General features: G+C 51.2%; 1 protein-coding gene across 1 annotated transcript; it reads left to right on the top strand.

The window, feature by feature from the left end:
* The first annotated feature begins 201 nt into the window (after positions 1–201).
* On the top strand, positions 202–21,132 carry bcl2l13 (BCL2 like 13). The gene is made up of 8 exons (XM_047033638.1): positions 202–349; positions 1,319–1,503; positions 6,335–6,439; positions 6,647–6,803; positions 7,188–7,260; positions 7,373–7,501; positions 17,197–17,406; positions 17,698–21,132. The coding sequence occupies exons 2-8, from the start codon at positions 1,389–1,391 to the stop codon at positions 18,457–18,459; spliced, it is 1,551 nt and encodes a 516-aa protein (XP_046889594.1). The 5' UTR covers positions 202–349; positions 1,319–1,388; the 3' UTR covers positions 18,460–21,132.
* Positions 21,133–21,177: the final 45 nt, after the last annotated feature.

Genomic DNA, 21,177 nt, shown 5'->3' with positions numbered 1-21,177 from the left:
ATCAGCGAAAATGTTATGTTGTATAATGTATCATTATAACACCAGCATTTTATAAACTAAATATGGTTATGAAGGTTTGGTAATTTTGATTTCATGTGTAATTTCTGTTTTTCACAACCCAGTGTGATCATCTCAGTTGACCGCTTGATGGCAGTCTGATCAAGTTGTAGAGAAAGTGCTCGGTATCGTGAGTGGGGCAAGTCCAGAAGTGCCCTCTCTATGCACGTTCGGCCCACGCCGTCTCTGATTTGCTGAGAGTAGAGAGGGGAGTGTGTCCGTGTGTGTCCCACGCTTTCCTAAACTATCTTTCCTTTCTCACTCTGTGGACTGAATCTGCCTGACGCCGAAGGTAAGTTGCACACAGCCATTCGGTACGATATTAGCAACTGCTATTATTGTTATTTCTGTGTATTGTAGCAACCTGGAAGGTATCGCATATGTCCATGCACGCCCGAGGTAGGAGGTGTGGTCGCTAGCATGGTAGCTAGTTGGTGGCTCTGTCTTAGCTAGAATCGCGTGATCTCAGTAGTACATCGCGTGCGAAAATGGGTCTACGAGCTGATTCCAACTGCACGAGCTAGTAGTAGATGGATGAATAACTCGAGTTATCAGCTTTTTTACCGATGTCATGTACATATGCACGTTAGACAGCACTACACCTTACAAATATGGCTGTCTACATCGCCTTGTGTAGCAACAAAATACTTATTGCAAAACCTGATACTGGAGTTGTGCTATTAACATAATTTCGAGTTATCATCAGAGGGCGGGAAGTAACTGGTAGCGTAAGTGTTACTAGCTTTAATTAAGTAATTGGTAAAGGGCAACATTGACCACTTGCCAGTTATTATTCGACATGTCGGTGAAAGGCATTTGGGTCAAGACATTCTGGCCCTTTGTTTATTGTGCTGCACCTGAGCATACCGTATCACACGGGGCTCAAGTCAATTGATCTAGCTAGCGTTACTCAACTACCATGATGGGATAGGATGGACTGCTCGTCCCGTAAACAAGTTGACGTAGAGTCCAGGTTAACCACTGGCCTCCATTCCGACCGACCACTGCACGTGTTATCCACAACCAATCCTACATGTAGCCATGCTTGTACGTGGTTTACGTAGGTCATGATATAACATGTCAAACGGGAGGACGACTATATTGCCTGACTGTTATTATGCCATTTGGTGGAGGCTAGACCTCCACGTGACCTCTGAGTGAAGTCATTCACAAGTTACGCTTCCTGTCCACGTCTATATAAACTACATGTGACTGGTCCAGTGTAGTATAACGTCCCTATAATAACACATTCCTTGCGCAGCTTCCACAGGAGTTTCGAGGACATCTCCGGATTTGACTGCAGGTGCCTGTAAGACTGCTGCATCTTTCTGATGGCTGCCTCGGTCTCTGACGCCACCAACGTGCCTGTGGGTTTCCACTACGAGACAAAGTATGTCGTCCTCAACTACCTTGGCCTGCTCACCGCCTCGCGGACACACGCCCACGGTAAAAACGACAGTGTGTGTGTCTGTGTGTAGTAGGTGGGAAACAAGTGTGTGTATAGTCATTAACTACTGTATGTTGATCTGCTGCTACCCTGAGTCACACCCTACCTGTTCCCAGGGTGAGAGTTCCTGTGTACCAGCCACCAACTTATGTGAGAATACATTTCTTTTAGTTGTGTTTGTTCCAGATCCCTGACGTGAATGGGGCACCCCTGCCTGGGAGGGTGTAGACAGGGTGGGCATCCAGTGGAAGAGAGAATGTACCAGGCACCATGCCACCTGTCTGCTCAGTACAGATATCTGGTCGAAGCTGCTTTGACACTCACTGACAAGAAAACCTGCCGTGTTCCTTTGATTCATGATCTCACTTTCGATACCGTTTTTGAGTGTTGGGCTATCCTAGTTACTGTTTTTGAGTGTTGGGCTATCCTAGTTACTGTTTTTGAGTGTTGGGCTATCCTAGTTACTGTTTTTGAGTGTTGGGCTATCCTAGTTACTGTTTTTGAGTGTTGGGCTATCCTAGTTACTGTTTTTGAGTGTTGGGCTATCCTAGTTACTGTTTTTGAGTGTTGGGCTATCCTAGTTACTGTTTTTGAGTGTTGGGCTATCCTAGTTTCTGTTTTTGAGTGTTGGGCTATCCTAGTTACTGTTTTTGAGTGTTGGGCTATCCCAGTTTCTGTTTTTGAGTGTTGGGCTATCCTAGTTACTGTTTTTGAGTGTTGGGCTATCCCAGTTACTGTTTTTGAGTGTTGGACTATCCTAGTTTCTGTTTTTGAGTGTTGGGCTATCTTAGTTACTGTTTTTGAGTGTTGGGCTATCCTAGTTTCTGTTTTTGAGTGTTGGGCTATCCTAGTTACTGTTTTTGAGTGTTGGGCTATCCTAGTTTCTGTTTTTGAGTGTTGGGCTATCCTAGTTACTGTTTTTGAGTGTTGGGCTATCCTAGTTTCTGTTTTTGAGTGTTGGGCTATCCTAGTTACTGTTTTTGAGTGTTGGGCTATCCTAGTTACTGTTTTTGAGTGTTGGGCTATCCTAGTTACTGTTTTTGAGTGTTGGGCTATCCTAGTTGTGGTTGTCTAGTCTCACTTTGTCCGTTTGCTTAAACAGGGTGGCCGTGTTCACCTTAAGTCACCTCTTTAAGCAAACCCTCTAAACCCTACCACCTGTACACTGGCCAAGATCGGAGAGTGATTGAGTGTGGTCTAAACACTTGTGGTATTATTAGTGTCTAAGGGGTTTGAAAGGTCAGCATTTGAGGTTGTAATGTATCGATACTCAAAGCGGCTTAGTCACCATGTTCATCTGCCTTTCCTCTGTAGCAGACATGGCTTCACTTCCTGGCGTGCAGTATGTCTGACTGTTGCTGGTGTGCTGAGACTGATACACCACGTGGCTGGTGTGACGTGTGGGCTGTGAGGGTCGCTGACCAGGCAGTGTAGGGGGGTTCCTGGAGGGCAGTTTCTGACGGAGTCAGGTGTCGTTACGGCTCCAAATCCTAGGCCCCTGCAACTCGGGAGGTTTTTATAGTGCGGTGCTTTCTGACTGGCCAGCACGGCGCGAGCACGGCGCGAGCACGGCGCGAGCACGGCGCGAGCACGGCGCGAGCACGGCGCGAGCACGGCGCGAGCACGGCGCGAGCACGGCGCGAGCACGGCGCGAGCACGGCGCGAGCACGGCGCGAGCACGGCGCGAGCACGGCGCGAGCACGGCGCGAGCACGGCGCGAGCACGGCGCGAGCACGGCGCGAGCACAGCTGGTTCGTGCCCAGCCTGACTCGGTGTCCTGAGAGAGAGGGCAAGCCTTCTCCCGGAGCCCCACTCATCCCTTCAGCCTCTAATCTTGGAGAGGAAGAGAGACAGAAGACGGAGAGAAAACGAGGATTACGCAGAAGATTCCTCATGTTTCTCAGTGTTGTCATTCCCCAGTGGTAATATTAAAGAGAGAGAGGGAGATGGAGGGAGAGATTAGAAGAGGGGGAGGGAGAGAAAGAGGGAGATATAGAGAGACGAGTGCCTGATCCCTGTTTTCCGCTCGGCCTGCTCCAGGCTCTGACAGCCTGTCATGTGTAATCACCGTCAGGTGGCTCACACGCCTCTCGCCCCGGGCCCAGCGAGGGACTGCTCCTGACTGGCTGTCTGCTGAGACAGCGCTCTCACCCTGGGAAACCAACACAGGCCCCACCAGTGTGACTAAGTAGCACAGATTGTGTGTGTTTCTGGTGGTGGAGTGTGAGTGTGTTTCGGCCTGTGGTGTGTGTGTGTGTGTAAGGGGGGGGGGGGGGTTAGGGTTAGGGGGGGAGGAGGAAAGAGAAATGTGATGAGTCAGGGATAGTGCATGGGAGTGATTGAGATGACTGAGCCCTCCATACCATTGCTAGACTTCAGACTGTGTAGCTTTGCACACAAACTGGGCACATCTGGTGACCACCGATCACCCCCCTTCATTTACGTAGGCAATGCATTTAGCAGTAAACTCAACTTGAAGTCAGATCAAAACAATAGCTTGAAGTCATTTCCTGGATTGATGCCGTGTATCCGAACAAACTTCCTATTTCAAACAGTGCAGAGAGTGTCTGGCCTTGGGCTCAGTAAAACGCCTGGCGCACCAACTGCATTCTGGGAAGTAGCCAACAAAGCTCAATAGATGGACAGGAAGCGACCCAATGAAATCTCTCAACTCATATTTGCCCAATACCACAATCCTCTCTGAATGAATGGTTTCCTCTTGAGGATGTTGCATAAGCAGGTGGGCGTGTTTAAAGGACTGGAAGGCATTGTCCTGTTTCTGTACATTAGAGCAACTTTGTGCCTCCAGTGTGAATGTTGTGAATAATTGACTGGAGTGTGTTGGTTCATGACTGCTCACATGCAGCCAGAGCAGGGCCTTCAAGGTCCTCTGTTGGTACACAAGTGAAGGGCAAGGAAGACACGCATTTGAGAAAGAGGAGAGGAGGAGGAGGGGCAGGGAGAAAGGAGGAGGGGCAGGGAGGGAGGAGGGGCAGGGAGGGAGGAGGAGGAGGGGCAGGGAGGGAGGAGGGGCAGGGAGAAAGGAGGAGGGGCAGGGAGGGAGGAGGAGGAGGGGCAGGGAGGGAGGAGGGGCAGGGAGAAAGGAGGAGGGGCAGGGAGGGAGGAGGAGGAGGGTCAGGGAGGGAGGAGGGTCAGGGAGGGAGGAGGGGCAGGGAGGGAGGAGGAGGAGGGGCAGGGAGGGAGGAGGGGCAGGGAGGTAGAAGGAGGAGGGGCAGGGAGAAAGGAGGAGGGGCAGGGAGGGAGGAGGTGGAGGGGCAGGGAGAGAGGAGGTGGAGGGGCAGGGAGAGAGGAGGAGAGGCAGGGAGAGAGGAGGAGAGGCAGGGAGAGAGGAGGAGGGGGCAGGGAGAGAGGAGGAGAGGCAGGGAGAGAGGAGGAGGGGGCAGGGAGAGAGGAGGAGGGGGCAGGGAGAGAGGAGGAGGGGGCAGGGAGAGAGGAGGAGGGGGCAGGGAGAGAGGAGGAGAGGCAGGGAGAGAGGAGGAGGGGGCAGGGAGAGAGGAGGAGGGGGCAGGGAGAGAGGAGGAGGAGGAGGAGGAGGAGGAGGAGGAGGAGAGGCAGGGAGAGAGGAGGAGGGGGCAGGGAGAGAGGAGGAGAGGCAGGGAGAGAGGAGGAGGGGTAGGGAGAGAGGAGGAGGAGAGGCAGGGCGAGGAGGGGCAGGGAGAAGGAGGGCACACAGGAGGCAGGCTGTAGGGTACACCACAGACAAAGCTGTTTACAGCCCTTATAGACCCCTGGCTTGTTGTAAACCCATCCATGACTGCTTTCTGTGTTGTGTAAACCATGTGCATGTAGTCCCCAGAGAAGCTGCTGCTGCTGGGTCGCAGGGTTAGGGTTAGGGGGCATGCAGCGCTCTGTGGTTGGGCTCATAGTTCCATCTCTCATTGTCTATCCTATTGTGTTTCACCAGTGGGAAGTTGGACAGAGCCAGTGGGCTAGCTAGCTGTGCTAGCAGCAGATCTGTGGTGGCACAAGCCTTATAGTACACTCGCATTAGGATGGAACATGCATCTGTACGCTGTTGTCTTATCAACCCTGGCACACTGTACTGTTAGCCAACCCAGTGAGGTTGACTTATTCCTAAAGTTTCTCTATGTAGTTCAGTTTGTTCCTTTTCTGGAACCTTCCAACCAAACTCTGTAAAGCATTACGATATGATCTCAATGTATGCCGGTGATCTTCAGTTTGTACTTCAAACAGCGCATCCTTTTAAAACAGTATCTGAACAGCACAGATTGCTTTAGTTGGATTGTTGTACCGGGTGAGACGACAACTTTATTGACACAATTAAAATAAAACTACCAGAAAGCAGCTTAAACCGTTTTGAGTTTGTCTAGTGGGCACGTGGGCACGGCGTCTGTTCTGGAGTCGGGGAATGCCAGAATGGATTCTCTCCCTGACTGACATAAACAGAGAGATTGATTGGGTGTTTATTTCTCATAGTCACAGGAGACCTCTTACCCCTCTGGGTTTGATGTGCGTTTAGCCTCTCGGTCCTCGCCAGATCAAAACTTTCTCTGGAAGATTCCTCTCAGGTGATGGACTGGAGGCCGGGCTGGGTGGCAGAGAGACAGATCGACTCGGTAGAAGTTATTCTAACTTGTGCCCTTGTACAAGATCCTCTCACCCCTCACAGCCCTCCTCTAATGTGGAAACACTTTGGTAATCCATTCCACTGTGAACGTAGGGAATGTAATTCTAGTGATTTTCCTACAGGTATTTGTTGTGATGTGTTGTAAATGTTGTTGATGTAACCTTAATGTAAAGTGTTGCCCTGTTAATGAAGTGTCCTAAATAGTTTAGTTGTTGTTGCAGATGACCTATCCTTGGGAGATGGAGAGAGCAGGAGGGAGAGGAACAGAGTGATAAAGGGAGAGATAGAGGATGAGCTGAGGAAACTAGAAGATGAGATCTCAGCCTGTAAGCGTGGGCACACACTCACACACACAATGACAGACACATGCACACATACACAAAGAGACACATACACACAATGACATACACGTGCACACAGAGACGCACACGCACCCACACACACTGACTAACAGTTGCCGAATCTGGATGTCTAGATGCTTTCAGAGCTTGTGTGTCAGCTGTGTTTGTGTGTGTGTGTGTGTGTGTGTGTAGCCTTCGCCAGCACAGGCTTCGACTGCCACACGTCTCCTGTGTTCAGCCCCGTCAACCCAGAGAGCTCCATAGAGGACTGTCTGTCTGTTCTGGGGGAGCGAGTGGTCCAGGACCTGGACAGGCACCTGGGCACCGCCACACGCACACTCCTCAGCCGGTAGGTCACACACTGGGTGAAGGAATTGGGTCTGGGTGTGTGTGGGTCTATTTGTGTGTGGTTTGGGTCAGTGTGTGTGTGTGTGGTCGGGGGGGGGGGGGGGGGGGGGGGGGGAGTGTAGTGGCTCATCTGTGTGGTAAGTTAGTCAGGGTTAGGAATTGTGTGTTTTGCATCACATGGATGTTACGCAAGGTCGGATTTTCTTCCACGAGGTCCATTTATAACCATGCAATAGTTGTGAGGAGTGCTTTCCACACGTTGCTCGATGTGGGACTGTGAGTGTGCTGTGTGAAAGATGAGACCTAACATATGTCCTCCTTTTTCTCTAGTTACACTGAGGTCATTAGAGTCACTACTCTGTCTGTGTGTGTGTGTGTTTTGCAGCCCCCTGGACTACGAGCATTTCCGAGACGCTGTGTTTGAGATCTCCTGCCACTCTCAGGGAGGCTGGAACAAGGTGAGTCAGGACCCCTACCCCCCCACCCTGACTGTCACCTGACAGAAGGGCTGGAGGAGGTTGGTTGGAAGATTCTCCGGATCAGGGTTCACTCTCTCTCTCCGCCCCCCAGGTGCTGGTCCCCCTGGTGCTGCTCCAGGCCCTGCAGGCGGAGGGCCAGAGCCTGGCCAGCCTGCTGCCTCTGGGGGTGCGCTTCCTGGAGGAGGCTGAGGTCTACTACATCATCCAGCAGGGGGGATGGGTGAGCAGGCCAGCACGGGGGAGAGGGGTGACTGGGAGGGGGAGGGCTGGGGGAGAGGGGGAGGGCTGGGGAGTGGGTGTGGTAGAGTACAGGGGGGGAGTATTCCTGGGGAGAGGGTGAGGGAGAGAGCTCAGGAGAGATGGTGAGGGCTGGGGAGAAGGGGAGGGTGAGGGAGAAGGCTGAGGAGAGGGGAAGGGTGAGGGAGAAGGCTGGGGAGAGGGGAAGGGTGAGGGAGATGGCTGGGGAGAGGGTTAGGGTGAGGGAGAAGGCTGGGGAGAGGGGGAGGACAGGACTGAGGAGGGGTACTGAAGGGACACATGGGAAAGTTTAACAGTTCCACGACCCAGGCTGTGGTAGTCAGAAGAGGCTAATGATCAGGGTGTCTGATCTAGAACGACCACCGGAGGGTGACAGAGAGCTACCCAAACAGTGAAGAAGTCGAACTTATTTGCAGCTATTGGTTGTGCAGCACTTAAACACAAACAATAACACACCCAATTTCCCAACTCATACACACACACAGAAAGTATAAACAGACTACATTTTACTGTCTTAAAATCATAAAAATTGAGTACTGTATGTAAAGAATATTTGCAGACGATGTTTGGGTGGATGAGCTGGTATTGCGTTTATCCTCTCGGTCCTCTGATAAAAATCCCTTCTGATTCTTCTGATTCTGATTACTTCGCTGTTGGAGTTTAGCAGTGAAATGGCTCCAGGGTATGAAAGAGGGTTTATATCTGGTTTTGGATTGTGTGTTTTTCCCCCGCGAGACCCTGAAGGCTGGAGGGCGGGTGCTCCTGACAGATGTGGGATTACGTGTGTGCGTGTAACTGGCCTATTTTGATTTCCAGGGCTGCCATTCAGTGTGGTATAGAAGCCTAAGTAGGTCAGTTTCATTTGATCCTCCTTGTATCTGTCTTTCTGCTGGGGGAGATAAACCTTCTTCTGTCACTACGTTGTCCTCCGTCCGGGCCCTGTGTCACCTGACACCACCGGGCCCTTCTCCTTCAGCGCCACAGTCATTTAATCTGCCCAGGACTCTTTTACCAACCTGGCAACCCTCTGCCCTCCCAGTTCAGACCACACTCAGTGATTGGAGAAGGCACCACGACCACATGCATCGCCTTTCTGGATTAGTGTTTACTGACACACCAAGGGCACGCACACATTTTCAAAATCATTCGACGTGCTGTTGCTTTGCCCTTATCAACGACTGGAAGTGTTCCAAAAATGTAAACTGGTCGCATAAACAAGTCGCATTTTTCGATGTTTGAGTGTTTGAATGTGACCCGGGTCTGGTTACTAGTTAGTCAGACATAGCAGGAGTGGTGTTTTTCTGCTGTGCTGCGGTGAACAGGGCCCAGGTGGACTTTGCTCTCTGCTGCTCTGCTGTCCAGAGCTGCACACAGAGGTGCAGATTACTGACAGGGAGAGTTGGTCTGAACTGCATGTAAAGCAGATGAGATATCCCTTCATCCCGCCTGAGGGACCCAACTAAGGAGACATTGTCGACACTATCAGATGAACAGCTACTTTACATGAGCTGTGTCACTGCCTGTGTCATATACTTCGATCTTCATGCCATGCTTTATGCTAAGCATGCTCCTTGTTAGGGCTAAACTTCATATTGGGGTTGTTTCTGTGTGGATCATAGAGCGGGTTCACCTCATCCATCTGGCCGATCCTCTGATGACGCCTGTCAGATGCCTGCTGGCCCCCTCATGCACTGTGTTGGGAGGGTTAGCTGGCTGGGTTTGTGGTGTTTAGGTTAAATCGTATTTTGCGTGTGTGTGTTGCGTCACAGATGGCTCTGATGGGGGAGGTTGCAGTGGGTCGCCCCCCCCCCCCCCCCGGCCCATGCTGACTAGGACATCCAGATGCATACTGTTATGTCACAGGATGCACAGTGACAGCTCAGAGAGGGGGAGAGAGAGAGAGAGAGGGGAGAGGGAGACAGAGAGGGAGACACACAGAGAGGGGAGGAGAGCGGGAGAGGAGAAGAGCGTGGGCTGGAGGGAGGGAGGGAGAGAGTGGTAGTGAGAAGGAGTGAGTGAGAGAGAGAGCGAGAGACTCTTAGGGGGAGGGCTTGACCAGCCAGTGAGAAGTCCTAAGCAGCACTCTGTAGGTTCCAGAACTGTGCCAGCTGCCTGTGTGCACACTTCTCTGCCGCTTCCTCCGCTCTCCTCCTCCTCCTCACCGTCCTGCTGCTCTGAGAAGCTTGGTCCGCACGGTCGCCGGCTCAGACCAAACACAATCTAGGTAGGACTTCCTGGGGTTGGGTGGCTTAGTGTGTGCAAGTGTTATGTTTGGACAGTGAGGTATTGAAAACATTGATCATTGCCTGCGCGCGTGTGTGTGTGTGTTAGACTGCTAGTGGTTGTAGAATGAAGCCTGGACCTTTGAGAACGATACTGTTGTGTAGATCTGGTTTCAGATACTGTTGTGTAGATCTGGTTTCAGCTCATTTGACGGTAAAGTGGAGACTTGTGAACCCTACACGCATCTGGTGTCGCAGGACGGCTTGCAACGCATCCCAACAGAGAGGCAGACATGTTCCTCATTACTCCAGTTTTTTGTGGAGTAATGAGGTCTCTCCCCCCCCCCCTCCCCCGTTACACAGCTACAGCCTCTGCCCTCGCTCATGTTCTTTCTCTGTTGCGTACATCAGATCTCACGGAGGATCATGACCTCATGTCACGTCCACTCTATTTAGTAACCACAAGACGGACGACTCAGAACTGGGTGTGTGTGCGCGCAGATGGTAACCCACTGAGGAGACGGTTTGAGAAGGACAGTGAGATGAGCGAGCGGGATGAGAGAGAGAGAGGAGGAGGAGGATGGAAGGAGATCAGTTGGACGTGCACGAGGCTCACTGTTGACATTTGAAAGCATCGGGCCTTCCACGGTCGTGCTGCGGGAAGGTCATTGGTGTTCTTCCGACTTGGGTTTCCCCCCTAACTATTTGCCTCTCTGTTCTCTCTCCCCCCCCCTCTCTCTCTCTCTCGCCCCCCCCCCCCTCTCCCCCTCACTGTCTCTCTCTCTCTCTCTGCCCTTCAGAGGTGCAGTTCTGTCCTTCAGGAGAGAGACTGGTAAAACAGCTGCGTGTGTTCTGATGCAGCACTATGGCCATGTAGGATTACAGAGGTCGTCATAGCTGATGTAATACAACTCTCACTGGAGGGGGGGAGGGGGCTTCAGCTGACCCCTAAAGGCCCTGGGACTGCTGTAGATTCCAGTCTGCCCCATCATAGTCAGGGCTTCCATGGTGTGGTGTTTGTCTCAGACTAGACGTCCCTGTGGTGTGCAGGACTCTCCAGGACGGATATGTACCCTGCATCTCAATTAGGTCAAAAATAAGTTTTAGTAGCCATACTGTTTTGATATTTGGTAACCAAGCTGGTTGCCTAGTGATTCATGTACCGGGCATATTTCTAAGCAAGGTTTTTAGAGTATTTTGGTCTGGACTGTGTCAGGGCATGTCAACATGGCCTCTGCTCAGCTCTGCTGCATTGTTACATAAGAGATAGCTGCTGTGTGTGTGTGTGTGTGTGTGTGTGTGTGTGTGTGTGTGTGATGGAGGCTGGGCTGTGAGGAGTACAGAAATAAACCTCAGATATAAATCCTGTCAAACCAGGGTCCAGACCAACCCACCTCTACACCAGCTAGCTCAGTAGCTCTGCCATGCTAGCCACCTCTACACCAGTTAGCCCGCTAGCTCTGCCAGGCCAGCCACCTCTGCACCAGCTAGCTCAGTAGCTCTGCCAGGCTAGCCACCTCTACACCAGTTAGCCCGCTAGCTCTGCCAGGCCGGCCACCTCTACACCAGCTCCCTGCCACCAACACATCTCCCCTCCGTGCTGCAACCCATCTAACCACCCAATCAGTCAGTTCATTCATCCAGCTATCCACGCATTCCATGTCGATTCATTCAGAATTGTGGTCAGGGGTTGATGTGACACTGTGGGACAGAGGTAGTAAAGCAGCACGACCTACAAAGCAGGAACAATGACTCTTGAAAATGATGCTTCTAGAAGGAAAGGTTTGGACCGTAGGTCTTGGATTGACCGGCTGTTTGTTCATGGTCCGTGCTGCCTGTGTGCCTGTCCGTAGGACAGCACCCCTCCTACAGAACAGGCAGGTTAGAGGGCGAAGGTCGTTAGAAACGGTACGAAACTCACACAAGGCTGCATCTGACAGTCAGGCCAAACAGCTTCACATGAACCCTGCTGGGTACTCTACGTACCAGAGGTAATGGACCCATCTGGATCTCCCTCCCTCACGCTCTCTCGTTCTCTGACTAAGAATAAACCGGCGATAGTTTCATGCAGACGACGGCTAATGTGTCTTTAATCCGAAGCCTGAGAGCTCGGTCAGTACAGGACCAGCTCTCTCTAGTCTCATCTCCTCCCCAGCTCTCTCACGGTGGCCCAGTGAAGTCATACAAAATCTGGATGATGGAAGGGTAATGGGATTCCTGATTCTGGGGAAGTTCATTTGAGCCACTATCGTCTTTCGACATGAAGTTCATTGAATTTTCGCTCCCTCCGGACGGCCGTAATGGAAGGGAAGTTTGAATGGAATCAAAACCCCACTAACAGTGTCTCAGTGTACACGCCACAGAATGGGCGTTGGTGCGATGTCTGAAATGTCATCGGTTGTTTCGAGGCAGTCCACCGTGCTAATTGGGAGGAGTATTGTTTGAAGGGGCCCTGAGGGGCACGCAGGACCCATGTAGCGTTGTAGGTCAACGGCTGCCTCGCAGGCTGAAGCCTTCACTACAGGCCTGGACTCTCTCTAACGCTGGGCGAGGCAGGGGCAGGCTGAGTAAGCACAGCGTATTGTCTGTGAATCTCCCCCCCTTTTTTTTTTTTTCTGCAGGGACATTTTGTTAAAGATTCACTGTAAGGGTCGTGTAGCTGGCTGTCATCTGACTACTGAACGTACAGACTTACAAAATAAACTGAAGGCAGTGATGTTGAATTGAGTTGACTCGTCTTAGCAGTTACTGCGTTCTAATCTTTTGCAACAGTCCAGTTCCAGCTTATCTACAGAACACCATGTTCAGTCCAGTGTTCATGGCACGTTGGCCAATCTGTACACACACCTACAGCATACATACAATAAGGTCTTCTATCAATGTTTTACGCTGAAGACAGGCGGTGTGTTGCCTCAGCAACCTGCAGAGCGGTAATCTGAGCCAGCCTGAGGAGAGGAGGGTTGGCAGGGAGATGTGACATGTGGACAGTAATGGTAACTTTTGGGTGGCCGCTAAATGACACGAACCTGTGACAGGCATTGAGTGGGACTCCGAGGAAGGGGATTCACCCGTCGTACGTTGGAGGGGAGAAGTTCCACCACTCGACCAGGGTCACCCTCTTTCTCTTTCAGATGCAGAACTGGAGCAAAGTCTGTCCTAGATCGTTCACCAAAGAATCCTGTGCTTTCACTCGTGTTTTAGAAATCGAATAACGTCCCAGAGAGTCTGAGCACCACCTGGTGCTCAGAGAAGCACTAGCATGTTCCTGGTGTGGGGGTGTGATGGAGGCATGTCAGGGCCGTGGTGTTCACCTCGGAGGACTGCGTCTCAGACATGTTCGTTATGAGACGAGCTGCGCTCCTGCTTGAAATCTGAGCTGAGAGCTGCTGCTGTAGGACCCTGTGCTGTAGAACCCTGTGCTGTAGAGCCCTGTGCTGTAGGACCCTGTGCTGTAGGACCCTGTGTTGTAGAACCCTGAGCTGTAGAACACATGCTAGCAGGAGATGGAAGAGTTGTGTAAGGGGTTCCACCCTCGTTTGTCAGGAGGCATTCTACCTTCCTCTGACTGGAATGTGTGTGTGTGTGTGTGTCTTGGGGGAAGGGTGGAGACCAGTAGGATACGCCTGACAACCGACCAGCCCCTCCCAGACTGTGTCCTCCTGGCTCAGAGGTACAGTCGCTTCACCACGGTACGGCAGTTAACAGAACTCCAGCTGTACACTTCTGTACTGGAAGCTAGATCACAGCAAGTTTCATTGAAGAGAGTCTCTGTCCTGAACTAGACTGTACTGCATCTCTACTGCTGTGTGCGTCTCACCAGGTAGGTCTGTCGACGAACACATTCGACATGAAGAAGACGATTCTCTTGATGGTAGCTGAACTGGTTGCTACAGACAGGTTTTGGGTCTGCCAACATTCTGCTGTTAGTCATCCAAGGTTAGCTTGAATTGTGCCCCACTGTGCCTGGCCTGTCTCTGTTCAGGCAGAAGCTGCTGTCACGGTTGGTGGTGCTCATCGGCAGATAAGGCTTTATCTGGCCGTGTCTTCAGTATGTGATAAGGTCAATGATTGTTCTACGGAGGGCTCTAAGATACGTTCTTGAGACTGGATCTATGCGGAGAGATAACTGACAGGGTTAGGAACGTCTGTAGGCCCAAGGTGAGTTCTATATAATATACGCTAAAACATACGCCAGTGTATGCTTTAAAGAATCTAAGGTTATATCTCTCTTGTTGGCTGGTGACTTCCTGGCAGGGTTGCCATTAGGGGGATTTTGGAAATATTACCAACCTCTCTCTCACACACACACACACACACACACACTCCAATCAGCTTACAGAGCAGACGAGAGTGGATGCAGGGTTGGGACATCTGCTTTAATCCCCAGCCTCTGGAATGTCCTTGTAAGGAGAATAACCTTCAGTCCCTACAGACCGAAGCTAGCGTTTTACATAGATGGATGGATAGATAGAACATATAGGCCAGGGCTATACCAAGTCATAAGAATGCAAAGTGGAAATCATTTGGACGTCGCATTTCAATTTGTGACCCACAGAACAATGCATCTTTCCAGAGCTGTACGCTAGGCGCTGCAGGGGTGGCTGTGTGTGGGGGAGAAGACAGGTGCATGCTGGGAGATCTGGTGCTGTTCTCTCCACAGCGGGTCTCTTCAAGAACTGTTCTCTCCTGTCACATCCACTCTCTGTCCTTGGTGCTCTGCTGTCTCTCTCTGTCTGCTGTCTCTCTGTCTGCTGTCTCTCTCTCTGTCTGCTGTCTCTGTCTGCTGTCTCTCTCTCTGTCTGCTGTCTCTCTCTCTGTCTGCTGTCTCTCTCTCTGTCTGCTGTCTCTCTCTGTCTGCTGTCTCTCTCTCTGTCTGCTGTCTCTCTCTCTGTCTGCTGTCTCTCTCTCTCTCTCTCTCTCTCTCTGCTGTCTCTCTCTCTGTCTGCTGTCTCTCTGTCTGCTGTCTCTCTCTCTCTGCTGTCTCTCTCTCTCTCTCTCTCTCTCTGCTGTCTCTCTCTCTCTGCTTGTGAACCCCCCCCGCCCTGTTCCCTGCGTGAACGCAGTTTGTGCCCTTCAGGCGGCGAACATGTTCCGAACTGTTAGACACGCACCACAGCCCACCAGGGGAGCCCAGGATAACCCCATCTGTCTGGACCGATATCAGTCTAGACCAGCCCGGCCAGTCCATGCCCTGGGCTCTGTCCAAGCCCGGCCTGGCTCTCTGCCCTGGCTCCTGGTGGTAGTTTTGCTTCTTTTCAGACTGTATTAGTTCCAGGAGGAGCCTTGCACTAGATCCTGGAGGGTTGGCAGGGACGGACTCTAGACCGGGTTTCAAACGCGTTCAAATCATCTCCCCCTGAGGAGAGAGGCCTGCTTTCCCCCGGGCTGAAAGGGTGACACATCACAAGTACAGTAACCGCCTTGCACAAGCTTGCAGAGCCAAAGCCCTGGAGCAGCGCAGCAGCCCCTGCACGCCCCAGCGGCTTGGCTAGTCATAGCACATCTCTTAGTCACTGTGGCTCCTTGTTTGCTCTCTGCTCAGACTCCCTCTCTCACCTACACCAGAAATAGCCCCGCTCTCTCTGTTCCCTCCGCATGCTTAGTCGCCGTACTGCAGTGGGTGTAGCTACTGTATCGCAGCCTCAACGCTGCCAGGAGACAGTTCCTGATCCTCGGTTTGTAGCTCACGCCACTAGGTGGCGTGCGAGCACCTAGAGCCACCTAGTGGATCAACACGATATAGCGCGCATGCCTGCCACGCCGAACAGCCTCGTTCCCCTGGTACAGTTAATGATGTCATAATGTCACATCAGGCTCCTCATGTTATTGGACGCTTTTCCCGTTGACCCATGTTTGGGTAGATGCAGTGTGGCATGATGCAATGCTAAGTTATACGTTTGAACCCTACAGCCGATAAACAACAGCCTTGATTTAAACTGGGAGTGAGGAGTCCATCTACAGCAGGTCATCACAATCCAAATAATTGATAAACTTGTGAATTATTGATCCACATTGCCTCAAAGTAGCTTTAAAGCTGCTATACGTACACTTGATCATACATAGTCATTTAGCAGACGCTCTTATCCAGAGCGACTTACAGTAAGTACAGGGACATTCCCCCTGAGGCAAGTAGGGTGAAGTACCTTGCCCAAGGACACACCATCATTTGGCACAGCCGGGAATCGACCTGGCAACCTTCTGATTACTAGCCCGATTCCCTAACCGCTCAGCCACCTGACTCCATCATCATGCTGTGGATTTACCCCCAGTGCACTGATGTCTGATAATGATCTAAGACAAAGGGCACAGCGTGGTGAACCCTGATCTAAGACAAAGGGCACAGCGTGGTGAACCCTGATCTAAGACAAAGGGCACAGCGTGGTGAACCCTGATCTAAGACAAAGGGCACAGCGTGGTGAACCCTGATCTAAGACAAAGGGCACAGCGTGGTGAACCCTGATCTAAGACAAAGGGCACAGCGTGGTGAACCCTGATCTAAGACAAAGGGCACAGCGTGGTGAACCCTGATCTAAGACAAAGGGCACAGCGTGGTGAACCCTGATCTAAGACAAAGGGCACAGCGTGGTGAACCCTGATCTAAGACAAAGGGCACAGCGTGGTGAACCCTGATCTAAGACCAAGGGCACAGCGTGGTGAACCCTGATCTAAGACAAAGGGCACAGCGTGGTGAACCCTGATCTAAGACAAAGGGCACAGCGTGGTGAACCCTGATCTAAGACAAAGGGCACAGCGTGGTGAACCCTGATCTAAGACAAAGGGCACAGCGTGGTGAACCCTGATTTATCTAAGTGGAGCCAGGAGTCATGTGATTGTGTTTGTGCCTCGTCTAACTGTAAACAAATTTTCCTGCGGTTGCAAATACAAGGAACCAGTCCCTAGTCTTTAATCCGGAACTTGTGGTCGACTGCCTTTCTGAGAACGTTCAGATCATCAAATGTGCTGTGGCTGTGTTGACTCACTTCAGTAGTGTCGGCAGCAGTTTCAGTGGAGGGCTTGCAGTTGTCACCCAGAGCTAGCTAGCTAGTCTTGATGGGCTGGTCTGGGCGTTTTCTGTAAGTCTGTCAGAAAATGAAACTGAAGGCTTGGAATATGAAGGTACTTTCAGTGTTACACTCCTGATATTGTTCTGTGGGATATCTTTTTCCAGGGGAATTTTTAAAAACTTAGTGTTTTTCATTTGCATGTTTTCATGTTCCTCTTTCCAGCTAAAAGTCAGTCAAAGACCCACACATGTAAATGCAGTCACGGTCCTTGGTTGCCATTGTGAAATGTTAAGGCAGGTGTTGCATCAGGGCTTCCTTTGAGAGGTGACTATCATGGTGAACTGACTGTTGGTTTTGTACTGAGCACTGACCCGTCCATCCCTCTCTCTCTCTCTCTGTCCCTCTCTCCCCCCTGCCCCTCTCCCCTCCAGGGTACAGTGTTTAGCCTGGAGGACGAGGAGGAACAAGGTGTGATCATCGCTGAGGACAGCAACGACATCTACATCCTGTCTGGGGAGCAGCTTCCTGGCCAGCTGAGTCCGCCTGCATCGCTGCTGGCCGCTGGAGACAGCAGTGAGCCGTGCTCCTGGCAGACGGAGAACTTGCCCGTGTCCCTAGCAGGCCACGAGTCCTGGGCAGAGGTACGCCCCCTCGCAGCCACGCCCCCCCCTCACAGCCACGCCCCCCTCACAGCCACGCCCCCCCTCACAGCCACGCCCCTTCACAGCCACGGGGTTCGGCCCCTCACTAAGGCACGCTGTCGGCCTCTAATGATGTTGTTGAATCAAAAACATAGAGGGTGGACACTGTAGTCAACCTCTTTCTATGTCACTTGGCATAAAAGCGTCTGCTAAATGTTATATTGTAGGCAGTGTGTGCACTATCCAAATCCAATCATTCTAATTGTAATCAGTCCATTCCAATTCCCTCAGGTGGGTATGATGGACCACCCTGAAGACATGAAGAGCCTGGACAGCATCGAAGGCGTGGCCTTGGCGGAGGAACGCAGCGAGAACAACTCCTCCAACTCTGACATCGTCCATGTGGAGCGCGAGGAGGCGGAGCTCCTGGAGGGGGGCGGGGTTGAGGAGAGCATGATGAGCGTGCTCGGGACCGACAGCGAGCTGGCCGAGCTGAGGGCCGAGTTCAGGGACGTGTCACCGCCACCGCCGCACGCTCCGGAAACCTCGGCAACCGGCCCGTCGTCCCTGGTGTCCCTCGAAGAGCCCGTCGTCATAGAGACGCCTGTGAGTCTGACGGACGCCGTTCCATCTGTCGCCGTCGTGCCGGCCCCGGCTGAGGAGGCCCAGACCGCTGCCCCGATTCTGGAGGTCCAACCTGAGGCTGTCCCAGCCCCGGTGGAGGCTGCGCCCCCATCCCCGGCCAAGGCCCCCCCAGCACCAGCAGAACCAGAACCAGACCTCTCAGCTCCTCCTGAGGCCACTGTTGCCCCAGACCTGCCCCAGCCTGAAGCCCCGCCCCCGGCAGAGACCGTACCCGAACCGGTGGCTGCCCCCCTCCTGGCCGCGCCCCCCGCCCAGGACCCCCCCGAGACCCCAACGCAGAAGCCCCCCGCGCAGACGGAACCGGAGCCAGACTCTGGAGAGCTCCCCGTGCTGCTGTACGGCGGCGCCGCCCTGGTGGCCATCGCTGCTGTGGTCGCCTACACGGCCCTGACGTACCGGAGGAAGTAGCCTGGCCGCCCCTGGGTCCTAAACCAACACATGTTCATGCCTCACAACAGGCTGGAGGCCTGTACACACCTCTCAGACTAGGAGTGATGAACTAGGATCAGCCGTGCCTTTAGAAGAAGAGGCTGAATGACGAGGCTACAAGCTGATCCTAGACCAGCGTTCCTCCTCTAAGATGCTCTGTCAGGACCCAGGGCTGCTGTGTGCCTAGTCAGGTGAATGCTCACACCTTGGGGGAAACGCACCTCTCTCTGGTTCTCCGCTTCCTGTTCCTGTTGTTTTGCTCCAACTTGGCTCCAGCACTTTCTCTCCGACCTGAACGGACATTGTATCTATTTTTTTCACTCTCATTTGGCCTATCTGTTGTTTGTGGGGTTTTTAGTTTGTGTGGGAGAGGGGGGTGGGATGCTGCCATGTGAATGAGCACACTACTGAGGTGTCATCTCCTCCTCACTCTTAAGCTGCAGCTCGGCTAGGATGTCTCTCTGTTCTCACGCGCTCTGGGTCTGCAGCCCAGTGGGTCTGGGTGCAGTTTTAGTCTCTTACAAAAAAATCATGTTTCAGAGAAGGGAACCAACTCATACGCAGTATTCCTATGTCTAAGAACCGTTAATATCATGTATGTTTTGCCCGTGAGGAGCAACTGTTATTTTGTTTTTAGAATTAGGAGTCCTTTGAATACCACATGTACTTATCCCTGATGTGCCTGGCAGTTAAATCAATTATTTTGTTAGTATTTCAATGTATTTGAGCCCCTGGTGGATAAACAGATGGTCGACACGGCACTTAACATCACTATAAACTGTGAAGCAGATGTTTTAGTTCTCTTGTTTGTTTTGTGCATCTTTAAAATGACATTAAACATTTTGGCTAAAGTGCGGGAATGAAAATACTATCTATACTACAAAATCGATGCTTTCAAAGCCGTTTAGAGGCAGACCCAAAAGAGACATGTTTCATTTGATCTTTAAAGTACCTCCTTGTTCAATAATCGTGAGGATACTTGGATGGTATGTCACGGTAGGACTTGCCGGTTTCTTGCGTATCACAGTGCTGTCTCCTGAGGGTATAGCTGAGAGGTAGTGAAAGGGATTGTTGAGAGATGTGCACTCCGACGATGAGAGCTATGATGGTCAGTCACAGCTAAAGGGAAATGCACCCACTGTTTTGAATTCATCCTCAGTCATGTTTTTGGTTTGGTGATGAAGGTGAATTTACTTGCGAGTTTCATTCACCGAGAAAAATTTATGTTTAGAGTATCTGGTGTAGAGCTGTGTATGTGACTTGTCCTCAAGTGAAGACTATGTAAACCACTCCTAACAAATAGCCAGCATACATGCAGCACCATGGTTAAGACTTTTCCTGGTACTGTGCTGTCAGGGAATGGAAGGCTGGGAATGACTGCTTCAAGACTTGCTCCTTCTTTCTCCCCTCCTCCATCTCCTCTCTCTCCTTTCTCTCCTTCTCCATCTCCTCTTTCTCTGGAAAGACACTCTCTTGTGTTTCCAGCTCCCCAGACGTTTCCCATTTCACTAACCTCCAAGGGGCTACCCCTCACCTGACTGTCACACTACCCCAGTCATGTTTGCTGTGGCCAGGCTATGCAAGCACCTTCTAGCCCCCTGCTGAGCCAGACAACGTAAATGTACCTCTTCTCAGCCTGTCGACCCACCTAACACTGCCTTGCTATTCCTCTCAACCTGTACAAACACCAACACACAACCAGCCACATCCATCCACTCCACTGGTGGTCTTCAGTAGATTCAAGACTAGACCTCACATCCACTTATGGACAACTACAACTTAAAAGATTCAAATAGTTTTCCATTTGGATATTATCATACCTGAAGAGTTGAGTTCTTTCACATTCAATCTCGGTCCGTTTTGATTCACTGTGTGACGAAGACAGGCTTGTCTAAAGAGTGAAGCGTCCAACATCGGTCCTGTCATTGACAATCAACAAACAGCTGTCCAGATCATGCTCTCTAAGCTCAACTATGTGAATCCAAAAACATCTATATACTAGTCCTCAGGTATGCAGAGAAGACAAATATTCATTTTCTACAGTAATATTTTACCTGTAAGGCACAGGAGTGATATCTTTTGAGTCCAGGTGGTGAATTTATTTGGCCTAAAGTAATAACTTTCAGCTGAAAAGTGTTCTGTCACCTTTACTGAACTCATAGTTGCTGCTAAGCAGGCCTGTATAAAGTATCTGCTAATATTTGGGGAATGCTTGATTTATTTTTGCACAGTGTAGAGTAAACAATAGAAGTCCTAGAAGTACCTACACAGAGATTAATCAAACAGACCTCAAATACTTGAACAGATAGGGCTCAGGTTACTGCTTAGACAAGAAACACGCATGCTTAAGCCTTCTGGGTGAACTAAGCTCTATGGGTCACAAATGAATAGATGGGTTTCAGCCATAATGGTTATAAACTGTTGCTTTTTCCATTGACTAGTAAAAGGAAGCTTTCATATCTCAAGTGTTGTAAACTGACACGTATTAATCTGAAATGTACAAAATGGAAACAGTCTGGGTTTCTAATTCTCTCTGTATCAATATTGAATTGATGGATTTGAACTGAATGGCTCTCTGAAGCCCCAACATGGCACTTTGCAAGGCATTTCCTAAATGTACAGTTTGAAACCAGAATAAATCAATAATTTAAACATTGGGTGTTTGTGATTTGTAATGAATAGGTAAGCTACCATCTA

This window comes from Hypomesus transpacificus, chromosome 14, assembly GCF_021917145.1.
Source record: "Hypomesus transpacificus isolate Combined female chromosome 14, fHypTra1, whole genome shotgun sequence".
Taxonomy (NCBI): Eukaryota; Metazoa; Chordata; class Actinopteri; order Osmeriformes; family Osmeridae; genus Hypomesus; species Hypomesus transpacificus.
This window is presented reverse-complemented; position numbering and strand designations above follow the sequence as displayed.

Coding starts and splice junctions, on each gene's coding strand:
- bcl2l13 (XM_047033638.1), top strand. CDS start 1,389: ATGGCTGCCTCGGTCTCTGACGCCACCAACGTGCCTGTGGGTTTCCAC. Junction 1,504..6,334: donor CTCGCGGACACACGCCCACG/GTAAAAACGACA, acceptor TTGTTGTTGCAG/ATGACCTATCCTTGGGAGAT. Junction 7,261..7,372: donor CTCAGGGAGGCTGGAACAAG/GTGAGTCAGGAC, acceptor TCCGCCCCCCAG/GTGCTGGTCCCCCTGGTGCT.